The sequence below is a fragment of the Mobula birostris genome, chromosome 25, assembly GCF_030028105.1.
Source record: "Mobula birostris isolate sMobBir1 chromosome 25, sMobBir1.hap1, whole genome shotgun sequence".
NCBI classification, from domain to species: Eukaryota; Metazoa; Chordata; class Chondrichthyes; order Myliobatiformes; family Myliobatidae; genus Mobula; species Mobula birostris.
In genome coordinates, this window is record NC_092394.1 from 24091052 (window position 1) to 24102596 (window position 11545).

The 11545-nt window shown below is 43.4% G+C and overlaps 1 protein-coding gene across 2 annotated transcripts in view; it reads left to right on the forward strand.

Annotated features, from left to right (window-relative positions):
• Positions 1 to 11206, forward strand: part of acaca (acetyl-CoA carboxylase alpha) — a 278119-nt gene extending 266913 nt beyond the window's left edge. For both annotated transcript variants that reach the window (XM_072243270.1, XM_072243271.1), the window contains 2 exons: positions 6501 to 6637; positions 10312 to 11206. In XM_072243270.1, coding sequence (XP_072099371.1) covers positions 6501 to 6637; positions 10312 to 10438 — 264 coding nt within the window. In that variant the 3' untranslated portion in view covers positions 10439 to 11206. The remainder of the gene's footprint in view (positions 1 to 6500; positions 6638 to 10311) is intronic.
• The last annotated feature ends 339 nt before the right edge of the window (positions 11207 to 11545 follow it).

Sequence of the window (11545 nt, forward strand, 5' to 3'; positions counted from 1 at the left end):
AGCTACAATTAATCTGCACCCTGGAATGTGTTGATAGGAACTGGCATGCTGTTACTTAATTAAAACCAAAAGGATTAAAAATATTAATAGTATTAAATATTCTCCAAAACCACTTGCACTGGAATTCTCGAGTAAATCTGCATTACTTATGTGAGCTTAAAATGAACAGTCATTTACATCCTCTGAATCTTCAATCTCATTTGCCAAGCTGTACTTGGTTTATAGCTTGAAACTGCATTTTTGAATTATGAACTGCCAAAAAGGTCTTGGGCAGAATTTTTGTGCAGCACCTTTGGTTTGTGTTGCCAAAATTATTTGGGAGGTTGGGGGGGGGGGGGGGGAGGGAAAAAAAAACAACCAATGAATCTGATCCTCAGCTGCCTCAGGGTTTAGCCTAGTAGGTAGTCACATGAAATAACTGACCCACCAGCGGAATGCAGTGCTACACTTCCGTGAGGTAGAGGCCTCAGAACTGTACATTTGTATCTGGAAGTCGGATAAGTAATTAGGATAACTTTCCGTATTTCAGTTACTTTATTTTTGTTTTAGCGATACAGCACAGAGTAGGCCTTCGTGCCGTGCCGGCCCAGCAGTCCCACAAGCCTGACTAACCCTAACCTAATCACGGGACAAATTGCAATGACCAGTTAACTAACCCGGTATGTCTTTGGACTGTGAGAGAAAACCAGAGGACCCGGGGAAAACCCATGCATTCCCCGGGGAGGACGCACAGAGACTCCTTAAAGAACAGTGCCAGAATTGAACTGCAAACTCCGGAATGTCCTGGGCTGTAATAGTGTTGTGCCACCATGGTGCCCACCATTTCCCTGTTGGTTCCTCCAGTTCTGAAGATGCTGACACAAATTATGCAAGGACTATTATTTAGACAGTCGTTATGTTCCTTTCGCAATGTCCCAAATCACTTTACAGCCAATAGAACGGTTTTGACTCGTGGCTGCTAACATAATATGTTACGATCTCACAGACATCAGCAGTTCCTTACAAGGTTCAAGTGGCAGTTTGTCACAATAATTGTTAGATAGAAACACAGAAAACCTACAGCACAATACAGGCCCTTCGGCCCACAATGTTGTGCCAAACGCGTACTTCAGAAATTACCTAGGGGTTACCCAGAGCCCTCTATTTTTCTAAGCTCCATGTACCTATCCAGGAGTTTCTTAAAAGATCCTATCGTATCCGCTTCCCCCACCATCGCTGGCAGCCCATTCCACGCACTCAACACTCTCTTGAGTAAAAAAAAACCTACCCCTGACATCTCCTCTGTACCTACTTCCAAGCACCTTAAAACTGTGCCCTCTTTTGTTAACCTTTTCAACTCTGGGAAAAAGCCTCTGATTATCCACATAGTCAATGCCTCTCATCATCTTATACACAGTTGTTAAAAGATCATTGAGTGAGAGTGATCCACACAGTCAATTTGGTTTTCATTTTTTGGGACGTGGACATTATTCTCAAGGCTAGTATTTTTTTTAGATTATGAGGACACACAGTCCTCGTTTATTGTCATTTAGAAATGCATGCATTAAAAAATAATACAATGTTCCTTCAGAATGATATCACAAGAAAACACAGGACAAACCAAGACTAAAACTGACAAAACCACATAATTATAACATATAGTTACAACAGTGCAAAGCAATACCATAATTTGATAGCAGACCATGGGCACGGTAAACAAAAAAGTCTCAAAGTCCCAATAGATTCATCATCATCCCACGCAGACAGCAGAAGGGAGAAACTCTCCCTGCCATGAACCTCCAAGTGCTGCCAACTTGCCGATGCAGCACCATTGGAAGCAGCGGACTCTGAGTCCGACCAAAAACTTCAAGCCTCCGACCAGCCCCTCCGACACAGCCTCTCCAAGCACCATCCTCTGCCGAGTGCTTTGATCCCATCCCGGCCGCCAAGCAACAAGCAAATCCGAGGACTTGGGGCCTTCTCCTCCGGAGATTCTGGACCACACAGTAGCAGCAGCAGTGAAGCAGCATTTCAGAAGTTTCACCAGATGTTCCTCCGTGCTCTCGCGTCCATCTCCATCAAATCAGGATTGTGCACGGCACCCTACTTGACAAACAACAGACATCTCCACCGGAGTGGCCGCTGCGAGCTGTGCCGCGCCGCCATCTTCCCGCCAGCCTTCCAATCCGAATTTATTGACCATTCTTAATTGCCCTTGAGCTGCTGCTGAGATGCCTCCTTGAACAGCACATTTTGGTGACTACTGCCACAGAGCTGCTGCAGGCACTCCTTGCATTTGGGCCCAGCTGAAGCACCATTGAACTATTTCCAAATCTCGCAAATCCGAGTTGGTGGGATCCTGCGTACTGCAATTGGTGGTGCTCAATGTACCTGTTGCCCTCGGCGTGCAGTCTAACAGCGAGTGACCGTCTTGGTTGTTTTTCTTGTGTGATCATGAGACCCTGTTGGGCATTGATTATGTGGAATTCTGCAAGTCCAATTCATTGATTTATGGGGAGATGGCAGGGGTGCTGTGTGGCCTTGACTGTAGCGAGGACTAGGCCTCAATCCGGTGTGGCGCTGTGACCAAACTGGAGTCGTTACTGCCCCCTAGTGTTCACTTGGCAGACGACAAGCTATATTGTGCTTGTCTGCAGACTGCTGCAACATTCATTGGCTCATGATCTTGAACTACATTTTTTGTTAATGTAACTGCATCTTACTGATATCTTGTGTGTACTTGCTATCTTTTTTGTGCCTGGTGACTGTTGGTCCTGTGTTTCAGCCCGAAATGTTGACTGTACTCTTTCCCATAGATGCTGCCTGGCCTGCTGAGTTCCTCCAGCATTTTGTGTGTGTTGTTTGGATTTCCAGCATCTGCAGATTTTCTCTTGTTTGTGATTAAAGTACTGTCTACACTTGTACCACAGATATGGACTGTTCCATCTGCAGAGTGGGGCCATTGTTAACACTTACTATACCCATACGACGTCTGTTACTGAGAATGCTGATTGAATCCACAGCAAAGGTGCAGATTATGTATGAAGAGTGCCGTGTGTCATCAATCGCTAACTGTTAATATGGGCAGGGAGTTTACCACGTGTCCTGCCTGTTTCCTAGAGGCATTGAAACCATTCTGAATCCGCTTCTCTGGAGGTTGCCTTGACCACTTCTGCAATCCAGCACTGCTGTTCTGTTTCATCTGCTGTAAAATTAAAAAGCCAGCAAATGCTGTAGATCTCAGCTACTAACAGAAATCTGATGAATGCTCTTCACTGTGCAAGATGCTGAATTTCCAGCATGTGTTGTGATAGAATCAAACCAGCTGGGGCGCTTACCAGACGGTTTCTGACATCTTCCTTCGGTTCACTCAAGAATCAGTTTGCTGATGTTGCTGACAAGTTATTTGGCCACCTTCTGAGTTGGCATGCATCCCAAAGCCAACCTTCAAACAAAAGTGTTGGGATTAGTGGCTGCCTCAAAGACGTTTTTGGTTTGAACTGTACCTGATGGCGTGGCCGCTGCAGCATCATTTGGCTGGGCTACTCAAACGCTGACTCTGCGTGTTGGTCGTCCCCTAATGGAACAAACCTGCAGCTCTCCCCAAGAAAGCAACCTTGCCCCTTTCACTCGGTCTCTAAGGAGCCTGTAGCAAAATGGGTTCACCCAGCATATTTAATTTTCTTCCAATTGTGTTTAAAGAGTCAGCCATATGACCAACTCAGCAGCAAAGAAAGCACAAAGTCCTGAGAAGTGCAAGGTTCTGTCCCGACGTTGTAAAAAGTCTCAGCAGTTTTAGTTTGGAGTGTCGATGTGATAGATGAGGGCCAAACCAAGGAAGCGCTCTGAACCAAAAGGCATTCCTACAACATTATACTTGTATGCAAGCTTCTGCATTTATCCCATTACTGTCGGGAAGAATTTTCTCATAAAACTAATAGTAAAGGAGGTTATTTGGTACACTGACAGGGCTGCAGGCAGCTGGAGGCTGGTGATAGTTAAGTGCGGCAGCAAGGAGCAAGAGTGAACAAGGCCATCAATTAACTGTTTACCGTACAATTTTACACCTCTTTCACAACATGGCTGATTGCATACTGCCTTCAAATGCCTGTAAAGTGCTGAAATATAGATAAGTATATTTCCCTTTATTATTACCCTGATAGGATGACACACCTGGATATACATGCAGTGGCCACCTTATTAGGTACACCTGTACACCTTGTTAATGCAAATATCTAATCAGCCAATCAGGTGACAGCACCTCAATGCATAAAACGTGTCGATGTGGTTTCCAGCTCTTAGCTCCATCCCTTACCCCTCCGGTCTCCTCCTATCATTTTGGATCCCCCCCCCCCCCCACTTTCAATTCTCTTCTTTCAGTTAGTCCTGATGAAGGGCCTTGGCCTGAAATGTCGACTGTACCTCTTCCTATAGATGCTGCCTGGCCTGCTGCGTTCATCAGCAATTTTTATGTGTGTTGCTTGAAATTCCAGCATCTGCAGATTTCCTCGTGTCTGCGTGGTCAAGAGGTTCAGATTTTGTTCATGCCAGACATCAGAATGGGAAAGAAAAGTGAGCTGAGTGACTTCATCCTTGGAGTGATTGAGTATCTCAGAAGCTGTTGATCTCTTGGGGTTTTCATGCACAACAGTCTCTAGAGTTACAGAGAGTGATGTGAAAACAAAAATCTTCCAACGAGCCGCAGTTCTGTGGTGAAAATGTCTTATTAATGAGGAAGGTCAGAGGAGAATGGGCACACTGGTTAAGCAGACATGAAAGTGCCAGTAACTGAAATAACCACACATAACAACAGTGGTGTGCAGAAGAGCATCTCTGAATGCACAATATGTTGAGCCTTTAAGTGGATAGGCTACAGCAGCAGAAGATCATGAAGTACACCCAGTGGCTACTTTATTTGGTACAGGGAGTACTGGAGTTGAACACACTGTGGTCGGTCTTCTGCTGTAGCCTTGAATTTGCTGCCAGATTAGATATTTGCATTAACGAGCAAGTGTACTTAATAAAGTGACCACTGAGTGTACTTCAAAGTGTCTGAGGAAATGTTCTGCTTTTGAATTTGTAATATAGGCTTTTACAGGAAAATTTTCATGTATATAATGTTATTGTCTTTGGGCCTTGCCATTCATAAATATCTTTGCTTTAAATCTAGCTAAATGACTTCTGATATAATGTTGTGAAAACAAACCATTAATCAGATTAATTTTCAGAGGTGAACCTCCTTCCAGTATTCCTGGCAGACTCAAATTGCATATTGGGAAAGTTAACACCATTTGCCTTCAGGGAGCCTGTTGATCTAGGGAAATGAGTTCTTGGAAATTCTGGAAACTTTGTTGTACAGATTATGCAGAATGCGTAATAATGCCATTACCAGGAAATTCAGTAATTAATTAACCTGAGATCGGAAGCTAGCGTTAGTGGAGGTGACCGTAAAACTACCAATTGCCATAAAACCCTCTTGTTTCAACAAAATCCTTCATGGAAGGAAATCTATCCTAGACAGAGATTGATAGGTTCTTGATTGGTCAGGGCATGAAGGGATACAGGAGGAAGGCAGGAGACTGGAGCTGAGAGGAAAATTGAATCAGTCATGATGAAATGGCGGAGCAGATTCAATGGGCCAAATGGCCTAATTCTGCTCCTATGCCTTATGGTCTTATGAACTTCAGATCCACCACAGTGTGTTTAACACTTAATTGCTCTCTGAAATGGTCCATCATTTCAGGAGCATTTAAGGATGAGCAAAAAAGGCGGGAGGAAAGAGAGCAGCGCACTGCGTGTGCGCAGCCCCCTGGTGAAAAATGATATCATATCTGTTAAATAGGGGTCGTGGACAATTCTGATTTGATGGAGACGGATGTGAAAGCACAGAGGAACATCTGGAGAAATTTCTGAAACGCCAGTTCGCTGCCACTGTTACTGCGCGATCGGGAATCTTCCGGAGGGAAGGCCTCAAAATCCCCGGCTTTGCCTGCTGTTGGCGACCGAGATTGAGGTCGAATCGTTCGGACAGAGATGGCGCTCAGTACTCAGTGTCGGAGAGCTGATCGGAGGCTCGAAGTTTTCGGATGATTCAGAGACGGATTGTGGTTGGGCATGGCAGGGAGAGTTTTTCTTCCTTCTCCCGTCTGTGTGAGATGTGGGACATTTGAGAGACTTTGAACTTTTTACTGTGCTCATGGACTTCTTCATCAAGTTATGGAATTGTTGCACTGTTGTAACTATATGTTATAATTATGTGGTTTTGTTAGTTTTTCAGTCTTGGTCTGTCCTGTGTTTTGTGATATCACACCAGAGGAAATATTGTATCATTTCTTAATGCATGCATTACTAAATGACAATAAAAGAGGACTGCGTGTCTTCATAATCTAAAAATGCTGGCCACATTCTGTGAACAGATAAATTATATTTATTTTGATCTACGTTAACATCTACCAGCAGATTTCACTTCTGGGGTCTTGTGTATAAAGCAACTGCATACTCATGTTGTCTTTCACTTCCAGGCCTATCTCTGGGATGACAACAAGGATGTGGTGGAATGGCTGGAGAAACAGCTGCTGGAGGAGGAAGGCGCTCGGTCGGTCATTGATGAGAACATCAAATACATCAGCAGAGATTATATTCTCAAGCAGATACGGAGGTGAGTTTACTCATTTCAAACCGGGCAAATGTTATTCCCCCTGTAACAATTATTGACGTTCGTGTTCATAAATCCCTGACTTACAAATCTTGTGTTCTGTTGCCATCACATGTCATTTAAAACAACATGTACAAAATAGATGACATAATGAATAGACCTGATTGGTTGTGTGATTGGCTCAGGTTTTCTCTCGGAAACGATTGGGAAGTTCATTACTACCTCTGTCTATCTCAGCTATTTGCTGTAATTTCTAGCTGTGTCACAGGGGTCATGGGAGGAGTGAATTAGATACAGAGCAAATTTTTTTTTAACTGTGTATTGAGTTCATCAAACTTCTCTCGTGTGGGTCGCAAGTAGCGGCAAAGGAAGCTTGGGAATTGGTTCCCAAATCTTTTCACCCGGAACCTTTGTGGTGTAAGAAGAAAGGGAACGGAGAGAATAGCAATGATGCAAATTATGATGCAGGACCATGAAATCTGAGACTGTGAGGTTTATTTGCTGTTGTACAGATTATGCAGGATGCATATTAATGCACACATTTCTGAAATGCACTTAGCACCCCGAAAAAAAATTACAGGTATCAACTGCCTGAGCTAAAGAACGTGCCTTTGACAGCTGTAGAGATAACCTCCACACTCGAAATCCCAGAACTTCCCTCTGATGTTCCATTTGAGATCTGCATCCTCTCAGTCTCAAAACCAAATGGAACCCTGCTTGGGTGCTGTTCCTGGTTGTTGTCTGCAATATGCAGTTTTGTATGTGCTAGTGTATTTAGAAGGAGCCCTGTGCAAAGATAAACACTACGCCCATCTTCTGTTTCCCCAAACAAATAGATTTATCCAGCACGTCTCCAGATGATTCTCGGAAGGCTCCTTAATTTGCATGTTATTTCTTTCCCTGGGGCCTTGCACAGCAGGGTATTAATTTTCAGTTCAGCAATGCATGTGTGTGTGTATTAACAATCACAAACTCTCAATGACTGAAGGGTTCTGTGGAAGCAGGTCAGTAACCAAACAGACCTGGCTCAGTCTGATTTGAAATGTCGCATACTGTTCTGAAGGTGTCTGTAAACCACTGGAATTAACTTACAAAATCCAACTGGTAATCAGAAATTGACTCCAAGAAGTGTCTTCCTTAATATAGTCAGTAATTTTAAATTATATTCCTTCTATCACTTCATTTGCTTTGTATAAGATTTGTATTTGCCCTTTGTTTTTGAATAAAAACAAAACAGATGGGGAAAATATCTGAATCTGACTATACAGGGTTTTTGACTTGAAATGTCAACAATTCCTTTCCTCCCACATATTCTGCTTGACCTGATGAGTTCCTCCAGTAGATTGTTGATTGCTCCAGATTCCAGCATCTGAGGTCTTTCGAGTCTCCCCAATCTGCCCCTTTTGTATTCTTCTTGTTTTTCTTTTGGCCACTTTCTCCCAGTGCTCTGATGAATTCCATGGATCGCTGATGCCCTCTTCACCCTTCTTGCCACCAAGTGAATGTGAGTTTCAGTGGATAAAGTTCACAGGGCCTGCAACATAGCTGCATCTTGCCCTGCAGCTGCTTGACTGCACCCCCTGCAGGCAGTGGTCAGTAATGCTGAATGGGAACCCACAGCAAGCAGACTAGTCCCATTCTAGTTTGCTGCCCCCACCCCCATGTCACTGCACTGTAAACGTTTTAAACCCCTTTCTATAATGCTTACATTGTAAATTCATACTGATATTTATGTATTTATGCACATTTTAGTCCATTCTAACTTTATTTTTATGTAATTCTTTATTCTGTATAATTGTGGAATGTTGTCGTTTTTTGTTTTAAACATCGTTAATGTACCTGCCACCACGCTACAGCAATTTCCTAATACGTGGAAATGATGAATAGGGTTAATTCTTGATGGTCGTTCCTTACATCAGTAAGGAACATACACCTTTCATATATTCCATATACCTTTCAGGGAAAAGGAGATTCAGCCTTGAATGAGACAGCCTAGCAAACCTGGCACAATTTCTTTGCCACGTATATGCAAAGATGCCGTTCTCTATCCGACACTCCTTTTGGGGAATCATGGGGTGGGGACATTGAAAAACAGTCTCACCAGAACGTAGTTTTAACCATGCAGTGGTAACCTGGGAGATGTATAATTTGATGAGAAGCTAATTTAAATTGTCACCCATCCCTACTCTTGTATTTACTCTTTGACCCCAAAGCTGCTGTTTACGCCTGATCTCTCTCCCCCCACCAGTAGCAGTGCTCCTGATCTGTGATCTCCTGTCCACCTTTCCTGGTCTCCCTGGGAGAGCCCAGCTCCAGCCCTGACTGCAAGTGCTTTGCCTTCTTTGGCTTTGGGACAGGAGTACCAGATGGCACATTTTACTGCACCAGCTCACTAACTTGCTGATCACCTCCTTCCTAGCAGATGACCAGTACTAGTTCAGGTACAGGGAAGTGCTGTGCTGGCTTGTCACAGGTGCCTTTGTTGAACCTGGTTATTTGGAAGTGAGAGAGATGATCGAGACACAGTTTTAAGATATCATACAGTACAGACCCAGCTGGTCCATGCCAACCAAGATTTCTATCTAACTCTTGAGAGCTCGGTGGTGGTGGGGGAGGGGGGATCGTTGCTTTGCTGCTACTTATATGTGGGAGGGGGAGCTGGGGGGGTCTTTGGGGTTCTAACATTTAACTGTCATTCATTCTTTGGGGCACTCCTCTGTTTCCATGGATGGTTACGAAGAAAAGAATTTCAGGATGTACATTGTATACATTTCTCTGACATTAAATGTACTTTTGAAACCTTCTGTCATTTGGTGCATGTCTTCCTTTCCTCGCCATGTACCTGTCTAACTGTTTTTAAGTGTTGTTCATGGTTCTGCCTCAATCACTTCCCCTGGCAGCTTATTCCATACGTTGACTATCCACTGTGTAAAAAGCATCTCGGGTTCCTAAAATCTCTCTCCTCTCACTTTAAAACTATGCCCTCTAATTCTTGATTCTCCAAAGACTGTTCTCCCTATCTGAGATCCTCATAATTTTCCACATCTCTCTAAGACTGCCCCTCATTCTGCGAGGAAAAAGATGTCCCAACCTCTTCAACTCACCACAACTCCATCCCTCGAGTCCTGGCAACATTCTTGTAAATCTCCTCTGCGCTCTTTCCAGCTTCATGGCATCATTCCTATGGCAGGGTGACCAAAACTGAACCCACTATTGCAAAGCATATGTTGAAAAAAACTGCACTGATGCTGGTCTTGTGGCCCCTGTCCAGACCTCCTCTCCAGTCCGCAGAGGGTAGTTACCACCTCAAGATCCAAGCCGACAGCAGTTGCCGAGGTGATATTGTCTGCATCATAAACATAACCAGTGGGCATTGCAGCAAATGTTGGGATGGAGAAAGTGGTTCCTGGCTACTCTGAAACCTCAAAACAATGATGATTACCTCTTTAATAGCAACCAACTTTGGGTGTGTTTATTTACTCTTCAGGGTGTATTTTGCCATTGAGTAGAATTAAATTCCTGTGTTTCATGCACTTAACATGGTACATTTGTTCCTTTTATTTAATTACAATTGGTTAAAGAAGTGTTTCTTTACTATATGTGTAAGAATCAAGCTCTGTGCAAGATAATTTTGGAGGCCTCAGAAGATAATGCTTTTATTTGCCTTGTGTTTGCAGTCTGGTGCAGGCCAATCCTGAAGTTGCTATGGATTCTATTGTGCACATGACTCAACACATCTCCCCCACTCAGAGAGCTGAAATTGTGCGCATTCTGTCGACAATGGATGCCCCCGCTTCGACATAGAGGACACACAGACTGGATTCTGCAGCGGCCTGACAGGAACAGTGGCTCTGCCTTTCTGTTGCAACAGCCATACAGACACAGATGTTCACGATTATGGGGAGCGGAATTGCAAGCGTGAAAATGTTGACACTAGCCTGATGACATTTTTTTCAACAATTCACAATTTGTATCCGAGATGTGACGTGTGGATAAATTTTATTTGACCAGATTGTGATGTAACATCAATGTCTGTATTCATGGCACTGCATTGAACCCTCAACTCTCACGGCCTTGTGAAAGGTACTGGATATGCCTTAAAGATACAGATAACAGGTGAAGATAAAGGCTCAAACTGCTAGCAATCAAATCTGTACACTAAACCACTCAGCTCCTTTGAAGGTAGAAATTTCTGGTTCGCTTGTGAAAAGGCACATTGTACCTTATGGTTTGCAGTGCTAGTTAACTGTGCAATCAAACTAGGATGCTTCTAGTTTGTGAAAATATTTTAATATTTTGTGTAACACTTGTTATTCTGATTGCTGCTATCGATAGATGTTTCTGAAAAAAATTAAAGCAGGGACTGACCTGAAAGACCAGTTAAGCAGCCAAGTGAAAGTTGTACCAGATCCAGCCAACCCCTACAATTTGCCATTAGCTAAGTCTCTCAAAAAGTGGAGTGCCATCATCCTGAATAAGGAACTGCAAAGATATGTATACAAGAGGGTAGTGATGTGAGTCTTTGAGAGTCTTGTGTTAAAATAAAAGCCATCAGATATAGTTCATTCCCAACTATGTTGCAATTTGAATTTTCATTGAAGCACATTGTCGGACAATTGACAGGTGGATCCTGCTGGTGTTTGTGCAGCCAGACGGATTTTCAGGAGAGGGTTTGTCTTTAAATTTATATGGTGGGAGGAGCGCAATGGAGCTACTGGCTATTTTTAACCAGTTTGTAGTTGGGATGAAAAAAAACTAGTTTCTGTTTCTCCATTTGCCTTGTCATAGCCAAATCCAACAAAAAAACAGCAAATAAGTAGTCGTGACATGTCAGCAGTAGTCAGTGAAGGGAATGTCAGTGTTTTCTCTTTAGCTGTGGTGTCAAAAGAAGAGTCTACAGTTTGAATGCAC